The sequence below is a fragment of the Eurypyga helias genome, unplaced genomic scaffold (genome assembly GCF_000690775.1).
Source record: "Eurypyga helias isolate BGI_N326 unplaced genomic scaffold, ASM69077v1 scaffold19770, whole genome shotgun sequence".
Taxonomy (NCBI): Eukaryota; Metazoa; Chordata; class Aves; order Eurypygiformes; family Eurypygidae; genus Eurypyga; species Eurypyga helias.
The window spans coordinates 5,007-18,720 of NW_010225259.1; the positions used below are offsets into that span (position 1 = coordinate 5,007).

At 40.5% G+C, this 13,714-nt stretch overlaps 1 protein-coding gene across 1 annotated transcript in view; it reads left to right on the top strand.

The window, feature by feature from the left end:
* KATNAL2 (katanin p60 subunit A-like 2) overlaps window positions 1–13,199 on the top strand; it is a 15,737-nt gene extending 2,538 nt beyond the window's left edge. The window contains exons 3-12 of the mRNA XM_010148846.1: window positions 865–907; window positions 1,321–1,444; window positions 2,447–2,542; window positions 3,053–3,151; window positions 4,029–4,106; window positions 6,832–6,930; window positions 7,435–7,498; window positions 8,575–8,693; window positions 10,941–11,032; window positions 13,085–13,199. Coding sequence (XP_010147148.1) covers window positions 865–907; window positions 1,321–1,444; window positions 2,447–2,542; window positions 3,053–3,151; window positions 4,029–4,106; window positions 6,832–6,930; window positions 7,435–7,498; window positions 8,575–8,693; window positions 10,941–11,032; window positions 13,085–13,199 — 929 coding nt within the window. The remainder of the gene's footprint in view (window positions 1–864; window positions 908–1,320; window positions 1,445–2,446; window positions 2,543–3,052; window positions 3,152–4,028; window positions 4,107–6,831; window positions 6,931–7,434; window positions 7,499–8,574; window positions 8,694–10,940; window positions 11,033–13,084) is intronic.
* Window positions 13,200–13,714: the final 515 nt, after the last annotated feature.

Below are 13,714 nucleotides of genomic sequence, written 5' to 3' on the forward strand. Positions count from 1 at the left end.
TCCAGGGGAGGTTTAGATTGGATATTAGGGAAAATTTCTTCACTGAAAGGACTGTCAGGCATTGGAAGGGGCTGCCCAGGGAAGTGGTGGAGTCTCCATCCCTGGAGGTGTTCAAGGGGCTTGTAGACATGGGGCTTGAGGACATCGTCTGGTGGGTGTGGGGGTGTTGGGTTGATGGTTGGACTGGATGGTCTAAAGGTCTTTTCCAACCCTAGTGATTCTGTGATTTTATGTCAGTGTATGAGAATCTGGGTGCAAGAGCATTGTACAGAGAACACTGGTAGGAGATGTATTTTGGAAGAACTAGGTGCATGGTAGCATGATACAAACCCTCGGCTTTATGAGTTCACATCTGGGCTGTGTGAGTTTGACACTTTGTGAGCAAAAGCCACCATTGCAATGTCAAGCTTATGCTGTCTGGGTTTGTTAAACATGATAAAATTACTCTTCTTAAGAGTGAGGCAAATTCTTATTTCCCAATTCCTCAATGAAAAAATTATTAGCATTAAATAAGCATTCTGTACAATATATTAAATTATTCTATTGTACTTAATATAATTTCTGGTAGTGTCCATTTTAATGTGAAAATGATACTGGTTTTACAATGTAAGCAAAGAAACCAAAGACTGAATGAGCCTAAAATTTAACAAGCCTGGAGCCAAACTACTCTCTCCAATATCAGTTAGCTTTTCAAATGTTTCTGCAAGCTCGCATTGCTTATAATTGTGCTTCTCCTGTTTATGCATTGTTATTTCCAAAGTCATTGATGTGTGCTCAAAAATATTTTTGAAAGGGGGAAAAAAATCAAATTGCGCTTCTTTATAGTCTTAATTTTTTTCCATTTTAATATTCATTTTGCCACAGCAGAAAACAAACAGCAGCTGAGAACTGGGGGAAGACCAAGAAGGTGAGAGAAATGTGTGGGGTTTTTTTCTGGGCAGAAAGTTTTCCTATAAAAAGCAATATGCAACGTGGTTAAAATGATGTTGTCATATTTTAGGAATACTAAAGCCTAGAGTCACACTGATGACTGCATGGTGCATTTTTCTGTATCTTTTAGAGGAAAACAGGGACTTATTTCCCAAATGGAGATACAGACAATTTAACAAGCTTCTGCAGTGTGGGGAGGGCAGGGAGGTGTGTTTGGAAGCGGTGAGCATTGAACTTTGCTGTGATTGAAGCTGATGCCTTAACTTCAGTGAGAGCAAAGTTAGCCCAAAACTGATTTATCTGAAAACTCTGCCTTTCAATCTTTTCGTATTTTGAAGGAAAAAAAAGAAGTTGTGAAACCCTTTCAAGATACTGTTTTTTTAATTTTAGGGCAGCAAGCTCTTCTCAGAATCTCCCCAGGCTCAAACAGCAGACAGGGCAACAACCGTTGTCAAAAACTTCACCTGGGAGTGCTACAGAACTTAAATCACCCACGAAGGAAAGCCCCAAACAGGTTTAAACGTGCTTTACCTAGGCAGCATTACAGTTGAAATTAATGGGGTTTTATTTTGAGAGGTGGTAGGGGTATGTGAGTTAAACAGTAATTCATAGAATCATAGAATTTAAGCATAATTTAAGAATTACAGATGCAAAACTTAAGGAGAATATGCTTTCTGGCTGTGAGTTGGGGAGCAAGTCACAGTCAAAAATGAAAGAACAGGACTCATACAATCCAACCTATACTGAAAGCAGCCAGAGTTTTCCTACTAGTAACCGTGGATTCATCTTTAGTGACAGAAAGACAAACCAAGCAGAAAGTCTGCTGTCAGTTGTAAGCATCCTCATAGGGCACAAGGTGTTTGAGATTGGGGGAGTGATTTGGCTCTGTAATTCTCAGTTTAGGGAGTCCCATTTTGATAAAATTGCTGTGAAAATTCCTTTATTACCATCCCTTAGAGAGGATGGAGCAGGAACAGAAGGATGGTGGTCAAGCACCATGTCTGTTAGAGCTTTTGAGGAACTGGGTGAAGGAAAGCCTCTTTTGTTCAGATTTTACAGCAATAACTGCTGTAAAGTCAATGTCCAAGTCATTTATAATCCTAAAATGGCTTTTTATTTCTAGGCTGACATGCTGTGCCTTCTACTTGCCCGTTTTCACTGTTCATAAGTGTTTCTTCCCATAGCTACATAAAATGCAGATTTCTGCAACTTAAAATGGAAGCTCTGTGTATGAAATAACTTGAGTGCTGAGCTCTAGTGCCACGGCCCCTGCTGTCACCAGTCACGGCGTCATAGAACGGTTTAGGTTGGAAGGGACCCTAAAGATCATCTAGATGAAGTCTAACTGAACATACAGTGCTGTTTGTCTGACGAACGTGGGATTACTCTTGTAACTTCCACGTAATGGAACAGTTCCGTCTCGGCATGTACGAAGAGGTGGGATGATACTTATAATGGAGTATCTGCAGCTCATCTACTTGGCAACACATCTGTTTTAAAATGGATTTTTCTGTAGAATAATGACAGTGCGGTTACTCTGGAACAATCTGACTTTGGCTTAAGCATCTCAGCAATCAACAGAAGTGGAGGAGACAGCACTCACACAAGAAGGGTTGGTGGAAACCTAGTGTATGATTTATGATAGAAACGTGTGTAGAAAAAACACATCAATGTTTTTTACAAATAGCAAATGCGATCTTTTTGTGTCTCTTTTTGTATAAAATGTTCCTGTAGAATTAACTGAAGGATCAGTTTTATGATTTGGGCAGTAATTCTTTGCATAGAAAGCTCTGCTTACATTAAATAGTACTCGAAACGTTGTCAAGAAGGAAGAATATTTCTGTTTTTGAAAACCAGTGGTAATAGCTAAATTTGGAGATAACTTTCAAATTCTTGAATGAGATGATAAGAGGATCTGCGGTTGAATTGTTGCGGTGACTGAGATGTGCGTCCATTTCCCATTGTCACCACAGATTCTGTGGGCAGTTTTTTGCCATATTTAGGACTGTATGTGCAGTCAGGAAACTCACTGCTGTAATGGCAATAAAATTCAGCCCGATGCAGTTTTAACAGCAGAGTCACCATCATGATGAAGTCTATCATGACATTATTTCTCCTTTAGGGCCAAGTAACTGACTTCCATGGGATGATTCGGGATGCTGTCAAAGTATCGTCAAATGGAACAGCCCTGAACAGCCTTAATTGTGATCCAGATCCATCCGTAAGTGTTTCTGTTCCTGTTTACATCTGGCAAATATGAACATCATAGAATCACAGAATCACAGAACGGTTTGGGTTGGAAGGGACCTTAAAAGATCATCCACTTCCAACACCCCTGCCATGGGCAGGGACACCAGTTCAACCACTAACAAAAAAAAATACTGCAATGACGTTGTCTTTGTTCCCAAGTACTAAAAAAGGGTTTAGATTTCTAAGTGGCACATTTACTTCTTGAATGGACAGTTTTACTTCATACTGGTGTAATCTGTTGACAGTTGTTTACTCTTTGAAGAATAGAGTGGTAGTTGAAAGTAGGCAACAAATACAAATGAAACCTTATGAGTCACCGAAAAAAAGTTGCAGAAACTTACAGAAGTTCTGGGGGTGAAATTCTGGTTCCTTCGAATTCAGTATGTTATTTAGTGTTCACCTCAGCTGAGACAAGAACAGAGTTTGGATGGCTGAGAGAAATTTTCAGTAATGACCCCCTGACACAAGCCATAGCTTCTCAGACACTGCAGCCAACCTACTGTGTGCCAGTCTGCCTGGCAACTGCTGCACTTGAAGAGACTTTCAAAACAGAGAATGTGACAACGCAGTGACCCATAGTTACATTTTTCATTCCTCTTAATCTATGTAGGGCAGGTTTAGGGACTACATGTGCTCCGTTTAGTGTTAATTCAGGATTAGATTTGGTCAGATGAACAGAGTAGTTATTGCAAATATGGCTTACTTCAAAATCTTTATTAATATCCATATTTATACACTTTTAAAAGTTGATATTATGATGATGTATCAGCTTTTTTTGAAACTATTCCATAGGTTGTCTGTTTAAGATTAATTGAAGTCTGAGGAGAATTTATGTTTGTCTTTTTTAGGAAAGATTATTGAAACCCCTTAGTGCTTTTATTGGCATGACTGGTGAGATGAAAGAACTTGCAACAGTTGTAAGCAAAGTAAGATTGGATTTCCATTTCGGTTGCACAGAGATCTTGGTTATCTTTGTCATCTGAGAATGCTGTTTGTTTCTTTTTACTGTCGCTGATACTGCTCATACTTGAACGCACAAGCTATTTGTCTTACCATGTGACTCCCAACAAGTAATTTCTTTACATCTAATGATGTTTCTTTACATCTTATCTTTGTAGGATGCACAATGGGAGGAAGTAATTAAGACCAATTCTTTCTAATGGGGAACATGTAATCTAATCAAGCTGTGCTCATGAGACACTCACAGCTTTTCCCTTTGTTCTTATTTCTACAGAAAATGTACAACACTATTGAAAAGAGAGATTTAAATATATTAGATAATACCAACTATTATCTAATGTATTACCTACTTCTGATCAAATGGTGGGAAAAACCCTGATTAACTCCGTGGGTGCAGCTGCCATTCAAGGCATTGGGCTGTATTCAGCGTGGACGGTGCACCAGTGTGGCACCAATATCCTGAGTCTGAGTGTATCTACTAGATACTGTGTGCCAGAATTATTAAACCCTGATATTCCCAAACTGTTTACAGTAGTGGTCCTGTGCCTTGCTTTGTGCTGCCTGCATCATCTGGACTTCTTGTCTTTTCTCACTCGGTGCAGCTGAGAGATGCTATCTGTGACACAGGCTTTGCAAGCAGTGCCCTTCCCTCTTCCCAGCACAGGAGCTGCATGAGCAGCATCAGTAACCCACTGTACCCCAGGGCAGACCAGGGATTCTTCCAGGACGGGCAGTTTGGCACCTGGAGGGAATCCCAATAGTGTCAACACCATGTAATTTCACTCCTGGGATGAGGTGCAGCCTAGGAAACGGGCACCTGGCCACTGGGGATCAGTGGCTACAAGGCAGGTCAATGCTGTATGTGCATCACCGTCCAAACCCCACGAGGCACTTGTCCCAAAGGCTTCATAGTATCACAGTATTTGAGAGTGTTGAGACTCTTCCTGGACATAAGCATCAAAATGGCATGAGCTGTTGCTCCTGCATACTTAAAACCACCTGTTTAAAATCCTGGAAGACTTTTGCTGACTAATTTTTATAGCTGTGTATGACCCAAATTCTTGGTCTGCAAGTTTTGCTGAAAATGCAAAAACTAAAATGAAAATGTTGAGTAGAACTAAAGTCTAAGAAATTTCCAACCTTCAAGTAAGAAAAATCTCATTCATTTCAATTCCTGTCTGGTTTCTAATTTATGGTAAACCTTTAACATAGTGTTCTTGTTGCTAATTTAGCAAAAAACAATAGGGCTGTTTTAACCCTTGTTATGGTATGTTATTTAAATTGTGCTGGTATGTTCCTAGTTGCTATGGTGATCAACACTGTGTAAATCAATAAAAATAAATAGCATGTGGTATCTATTTCACAACACAATCTAATTTAATTTGGAAACAGTTATAGAAGTCTCTACCTAGTATCATAAATCTGATTCATCTTAATTTGCTGTTAATAGAAAGGGAAAGTGTAATCTATATAAATAATTTTTCTAATTGTATTAAATCAAATTTTCCCCTCGGATATAAGCATGTAATTTTTCTTCAGCCTCTGGGGACTGCCTGTTTTTTACTGGAGAGCAGAATTTATCCCAAGTATTTGTATTAAGGATATGATATTTTCTGCAGAATGATTAGTCTCTGGAATGCAAAGCCACAAAATATTACTATGACAAATGGTAAGATTTGTAGAAAATTTGGAAAGTTTGATGAATTAAATGAAATTAATTCAGTGAATGCTACGGGGCAGGGACTAATTAACGACTATCTTTTGATAGCTGCCTAGGGGACAATTTTCCTCCTGTTACAGTTTCTTGCACCTTTTCTTGCAGTATGTAAAATCTTGCATAGTGTGGAGCAAATAGCATTTTTTCACTGTGACTTATAAGTAATAATGTAAGTAATAGGTGCAGCCATAAAGTTACTGAGCATCAAGTTTAAAGCAAACTGAAGTATTTTCAGGTGGCATGTGATTAAACTGTGGAACTCCTTAGTGTGGAATAAGCACATTCAGGAAAGCGGTAAGAGAAATTCACTGAGAAATGAATGTCAAAAGGTGTTTGAATTCAAAGACTAAGATGTAATTATTGAAGTCCTTTGGGTGCAGATTTTGGTGGATGGAAATATGAGTCAACATGTCACTCCTATTGCTTATACTTTTTGAATATCCAATACTTGCCAACATCAGAGACAAAATATTAAGTCTGTTGATCCTTCATACTGTGATAGCTCTTCATGGACTAGCTGGTTACTAAAACCAACAGATCTGCTTCTCAGATCTGCTCAGCCTATACATTTGGCTGTGTATATGCTCTTAGGGAACCTAGGGGCTTGAGGGGAGGCAATCATAGAATCACAGAAGGGTTTGGGTGGGAAGGGACCTTAAAGCCCACCCAGTCCCACCCCCTGCCATGGGCAGGGACACCTTCCACTAGACCAGGTTGCTCCCAGCCTCATCCAGCCTGGCCTTGGACACTCCCAGGGATGGGGCATCCACAGCTTCTCTGGGCAACCTGTAGCTGCTCTGCAGAAATGATTGCTGCGTATGCTTTCCTCTTGGGAAGTCCCGGGTACATCGGGCTAAATAATACAGTTTGTATCACTTCACAGCACTCTCATAACTGAGTCAATTCTTTTATTTTGCCAGAGGCCATTATCCCAGTGCAGAAGTTATACTAACAGGATGCAATGTATGTTGCAGGACATTTATCTCCATAATCCAAACGTGAAGTGGGATGATATTATTGGGCTGGATGCGGCTAAAAGGCTCGTCAAGGAAGCAGTTGTTTATCCCATACGGGTAAGGCACTAAATAGTTTTGAGAAAACCAGTGTTGGGCTCGTTAGCATTTTCCTTGTAATTACAGTGGTGTGTTAGAGTTCTCACTATTTCTGTGCTTCTGTAGGCAGATGATGTTAGAACTATTCCTGCTTCTGTTTCATCTGGCAATGGCATACACCTTTCCCTATAGGAAAACGGCCTTTCAGTCTTAGAATTCTAAGTGTTGGGTCCTATTCTTTGGCACCTTTGGCAATGTAAGAGGTGCTGTATTTTGGCCTATATTAATTCAGTGGAAAATGACTTAGAGAAGAAAGAATTGCATTTGAAGGTTTCACTTAAAACAGATTTCAAATTATATAGTATTTTTCTCAGTACTCATATATTGTTTTGGAGGGGTTTTATCCCCCTGTCTTCAAATTTCTTAGGTTTCCTGAATGGATTAGGAGCAGTGGGGGTAGAATCCCTTGCATTTTGTTATAGATGGCACGTTTTTAATCCCTGAATTACTTTTTGGTTTCCTCAGTACCCTCAGCTGTTCACTGGCATTCTGTCTCCTTGGAAAGGATTATTGTTGTATGGACCTCCAGGTATGAAATCTTTATAGCATATCCATATGTTTATCATTACTTCCGGTTTCGTCCCACAGAAAAATCATTGGTGGTAATTAGATTGAATGTGTTAATAAGGAACATGATCTGTAATGAGAAATAGGAAACAATGGTGGATGATTACGTCTGTCTCTCACACTGAAACCTGTCCATCTGCCTTTCTCCTAACTCTTGACTGTTTCTACACCCGACTCTTCCAAAACCCAGGACTTACACTAACCATTCAAAGGTGTGAGAACTCCTATCTGTTTTTACAGATCTATGGCTTGGGCCATAGAAATCAAATTTGGCTTGGCCTGATCTTACAAAATGTGAATAAACTTGTTGTGGACTCACCTTCTTAAGGAAAATATCCTTCTGCATTTGTGGGTTGTTTTGGAAATGGGGGGGAAGCCTTGCCCCTTGTGAATGTTTAGATGTACTTGCCACATAAGGCATCTGACCATTTCAGAATCTGAGGAATGCATTTGTAGTGCTGTGTTACCTGAGTTTCTCCGGACGATCCTGGAGGGTCCACAGAAATGCTCCGAGGGCTGGAGCCCCTCTGCCCTGGGGACAGCTCCAAGGCTGGGAGAGTTGGGGGTGTTCAGCCAGCAGGAGAGAAAGGGCCTGGGAGAGAGCCCCTTTGAGCACTTAAAAGGGGCTGATAAGAAAAACGGGGACGGACTTTTTAGCAGGGCCTGTAGCGATATGACAAGGGGTAATGGTTTTCAACTGAAAGAGGGGAGATTCAGAGTAAATACAAGGAAGAAATGTTTTACGATGGGGGTGATGAGGCACTGGGACAGGTTGCCCAGAGAAGCTGTGGATGTCCCATCTCTGGAAGTGTCCAAGGCCAGGCTGGATGAGGCTTGGAGCAACCTGGTCTAGTGGAAGGTGTTCCTGCCCATGGCAGGCGGTGGGACCAGAAGATCTCTCAAGGTCCCTTCCCATCCAAACCACTGTATGGCTCTATTTTAGTGTTTGTTTCTACCTGATATCAGGATGAGGGGAATTATTCATAAATTTGCACTGTGTTTCTTTAGAGTGAATTTCTTCAACGGTATTGTTTGTAGGTACTGGAAAAACTTTGCTTGCTAAGGCTGTTGCCACAGAATGCAATACAACCTTTTTCAACATATCAGCATCCACCATTGTCAGCAAATGGAGGGGTGATTCAGAAAAACTTGTTCGGGTAAGAATTATTATCTCACTCATTATACTGTAACAATCACCAGGTTCCCACTCCACAAACTGGAGTTTAACACAGAAGTGCCACATGAGTATTCCTCTGATACTCATTATCTTTCCTGTCTTGGACAAACAATGCCACACTGTCCATATTTAGTTCTTAAAATGGGAATAACGCCACTTCTGCATAAGCCTCTCAATAGATTCTTGCGGTGGAATTTAAGTTCTGTAATGTAAGATGAAGCAGATGTCCTGAAGGCAGCAAAGCTTTTTGACTTGCTGAATGAGAGACAGGCAAACAGAGTTCCTAACTAAAATACTGTTTGCTTAGTGACCCCTTCAGAGCCCTTTACATCCTTTCTGCGAGGCGAGGCTCCTAGGTTCCCTACAAAATGTTATTTAGATTCCCAAATTCCCTACTACTCTTAGTCTTCAGGGCACAGAATTGGCAAAGAATTCCCTCGTCACAAAGACCTTGGAGTCAAACACAGATGTAACATTGTTTTAAGGAAGGTAGTTTGATGGTAAATGTGTTTTTGCATCTAGACTAGCAAGTGCCATGCATGGCTCAACTGTGGTGCAAAAACGTTCCGGGATTCAGGTGTAGCATCCTTGCCCTAAAGATGCCCATCCTAATCTCTCCATAATGTCCACTATTTCAGTGTAAGGATTCCACAAGCTCTTAGCCTTCCTTTACACTCAGCCCTTAGGTAACACTTTGGATAGACATGGAGCTCTTGAAAATTAATAATTGTCTCTGACTGCACCCAGCAAATGGCTTTGGAAGCATTGTTAGTATCTCTTAAAATCTAGGCAACGTCTGCAGCACAAGTATCCGTCCTTCATGTCTCTTTTGCCCTTTACATTGGCACATTTTTCTTCTGGTATTCACCTCCTATGGCATTGACCCTCTTGAGATCTGTAGCTTCATAGAAGTTTTCCTTCTGGCAGGAGTAGGGATGGGAACGTCTGGTTTTTTACACCACTGTCTAGAGGGGTTTTGTGAAATTTTTCTGCAGATTCTGCAGAATTTGCTGCAGCAATCTGCAATGATACTGAATTGGTGTGTTATTTCATGCTTAGTTGAGTTTTTGGCCGAAACCAGAAGTGAAATAAGATTGTGGATTGGGACAGCTCTAAGAAAAGTATTGCATGAATTTATATCCTAAAATCACATGAGGCTGGTGCAGGACTTTTTGAAGTGTGAGGTGTATGTGGGTTTTGTGCTCCCTCGGACGAATGTCCGCTCATCCAGTTCTCAGCCGTGTGGGTGTGATTTTATATCCTGTAGTAAAACTGTGGGCTGCGAACTGTCAGCACCTTTTGCATGAGAGCAGTGATAGTGGATGCATAACAGATATGGTATCCTAGCATCCAGAGTTTATTTCCACCATCTTGGAAAAGCCGCTTACACGGCAAGAGTATGATGTAACCCAATATTCTACTTGCAAACTTTTGCCTCCTTGAGCAGTGCAAATTACAATGCTGGCCATGCACTACCTGGGCAAGGAATTTAAACTCTGTGCTTCATACCCAAAGAAAATAATGTATTTTTTTAAATGTTTTTTGTAAGTGTTCAGATTACAAAATGCTGGATTAATATATATTGTTAGTGATATTTATTTAAAAACTCAAAAGAACGCTTCCCAGAAGAAGAACTGGCAATATGTTGTTACTGTTCGTGTAAGCCTCTCCATTTTTACAGAAAAATAGATGAGACTTCTTTCTCCAAAGGGCAGACCCAGACATTTTTTTTGGTCAGCTTAATATTCCATTTTTAAATCTTGGTTGTTCAAGCAGTTTATGTTCTTTCATTGTGGTTCAAATGACTTTTAATTTTTTTTCCCTCAAGTCCTTATTTAAAAAAAAAACCTACAAATGGAGCAACAGCAAGAGACAGATTTTTAATCTCTGAGAACAGTTTAGGAGTTCCCAGAATCCTCTGATGGATCATTTTCTTCTATCCCATTATTTGCAGGGTACTCTGATAGGATTTAGCCAGACAGATTTACGTGCAATGGCAGGATTACAAAGCTGTGCTTCTTATATCTCCTTTACAAACCTTTCAGAATTTGAGAGGATTCGGGGACCCTCAGCCTAGCCAGAGCTTCCTCCCCCCAGATTCTCCCTTTTTTTCCTAGAAGTTTGGAATCTGGCTACTGTTATCTTCTCAGCCAGTGGCCGTTGATGCCTTTTTCTGTTAGTTTTCTCGTTAATCTTTTCTGTTGTGTTCACTTTTCTCTCTAAACAGGTGTTATTTGAGCTTGCCCGGTACCATGCTCCTTCCACAATTTTCTTGGATGAGCTGGAGTCAGTTATGAGTCAAAGAGGCACTGCTGCAGGGTAACTGATGAGACCGCTTCCTATGGCTCCAGGAGAATATTTGTTCCCCTTTCACTGCATCTTTTCGGTATCACGTGCGCGTGTTCAGGTGCTGACCGGTGTTCAGTGTTCCCGCTAGGAACGAGTCCCGGCTAAACCAAAGCCTAACGCTACTCCATAAACCGCAGCAGGAGCATGGCTCGGCCCCTGAAAGACTCGTTTAGATTTTTGTTGATGTTATAATTACTTGGAACCATAATGGTAACTTTCTTGGGTTTTTACTAAGCTTTTGTTCTGTTGTCAACTTCAGGAGCTTCGTAGCGTGTTGTTATCAAAATGCCTATCTTCTCCGAAAGCACCGCTTCAGGGAAGTGTTGCGAACGCTGCGGGGGGGATTCGAAGAGCGAGGTGTAGTGGCTGTTTCCTTCACGGTAGATGAAACCGGTAGAGAAGCAAGCGTGGGAGACAGGCTGTCTGAAGAGTAGCAAGGGACTATGGGTCCAGCAAGACTGTGAGAAGGAGGAGGTGCAGGAGTGTATAAACCGGTGGTGCTGTACTTTAAAATAAGGGATTTGAAGTGGAAATAAAGGCAGTGGGGACGAGACAACAGGTGACTTGGTAGAGGCAAGTAAGAAGCAGGTGATTTTGTGGCACTTCGGACAGACTTAGGCGTCGGAGGGTAAACGGAGTGTACACGGTGGAGTGGCATTTTCATTAATGGGACAAATTTTAGTGGCCTTGTCAGGACTTCCAGACGCAGGAACGAGAGGATGTGATTACTGTCATCCATGGTGTGGACACTTTATAGCTGAGGACAGAATGAAAAGGTTAGGGATGGGCTAGAAGCAGGAGAAATATAAAAATATTGTTATAACCATTAGGAGCCCGTTTACAGTGGGGTTTATGTGCCGTAAGTTATGTGCTCACGAAGATTTATAAATGGAGTATGCCATATCGTAAACTTGTCATAATTGTCAGTTAATAGCTATAAATTATGGGGCGAATTTTGCCTCCATATATACTTTTAAAAGCTCATGTTAACATCACTGGATTATATATTTTAATCAGGATTTTTATCTAAGATTATGTAGTTATTTTTACGTACCCTTATAAAATATTGACTTGGCACTGATGCAGCGATGCCTTTGCAGAAATAAGCCATTAAACCTGAATTGTAGCTCTTACCATCTAAGGCACTGATGTTTTTCTCTGGGTTTGATCCAGGAGTTTCCAAGAACTCCACATCTGGGACCAAGAGTTCAAATTAGTTTCCTGCAAAATTGGTTACCTGGATCAGGGCCAGAATTCTTAGCACTTTGCTTAAGTTCTCCTTCTCTTTTTGAGGAAGGATCCTTTCTGTGTGGTCTCTGCCCCATTTTTAAATTCATTTAAGGCACTGATGTTTTTCTCTGGGTTTGATCCAGGAGTTTCCAAGAACTCCACATCTGGGACCAAGAGTTCAAATTAGTTTCCTGCAAAATTGGTTACCTGGATCAGGGCCAGAATTCTTAGCACTTTGCTTAAGTTCTCCTTCTCTTTTTGAGGAAGGATCCTTTCTGTGTGGTCTCTGCCCCATTTTTAAATTCATTTCAGCAGGACTTTTGACGGAGCATATTGCAGAATACTGAATTCAGTAGTAGGTGTATGTTGTGGTCACCTAAGGTTCACTCACGGAAAAAGGCCATTAGTTACCCCAAACAGGCAGGTGTGTTAGTTATTTGATGGCAACCATCACAGTATAAAAATTCTCTTCTACAGATCAATCAATCAACGCCTTAGGTCTTTTCTGGTAAACATCAACGTTGCATGCAGATTGATATGATGAAAAAAAAAAAAGATTTTTTGGATTCAGTAATAGTGAATTCTCCTCACTTTAATGCATTGAAAAGAGTCCATTTAAGTAACCATTAGAAAGCTTGATTTTAATGCTTAGATGTCAGCTAATGGAGCTTAATCATGGTTTGAACCAGGGCAAAACTGTGACAAGGGCTCAGTTGCTGTGAATGACACTGTATAAATAAAGATGATTACTTTAATGCACTGAGCAAACCATATTTCTCTGAATCTTGGTAGAGGTGAACATGAAGGAAGTCGGCGGATGAAAACAGAATTACTGGTGCAGATGGATGGCTTGGCCCGATCTGATGATCTTGTATTTGTTTTAGCAGCTTCCAATCTGCCATGGTAAGAGATCCAGAGAGTACATTTTGAATACATTTGCATGAGCTTCTAAGCACAGATAAAGATTTTATTTAGACTTCTGCAGAAAAGCCTTGATATTTGGTTAAAGCATTTAAAGATTAATTTGGAGCTTTTACTTTTAAACTCTACCACTCTTGCTATTTGTGCCACATGAGAATAATCCATAATAAAGTCAACATATGCTGGTGCTACCAGCTGCTAATATTTAAAATGGAGTATTTGACTTTACAGGCAAGTTATTTACTATGTTTAAGCTAAGAAGGGTTTCAGCCTGGAACTGTAAGGTGCTTAAAACATCTAGTGCTTAGAAGGATACTCCATAAATAGGAATGTTGGATTTTGTTGGTATCAAACGTGATTTTTAAAAAGTTGAGGGACAAAATTCTTCAGTTTCTTCAACATAAGTTAAAATAGAAGAATAAATGGTTTCAGATTGAAACTAGGACACCTCACGTTGGTTCTTAAAATGGGCGGGGGACACGTTGAGAACCAGACAGCTTG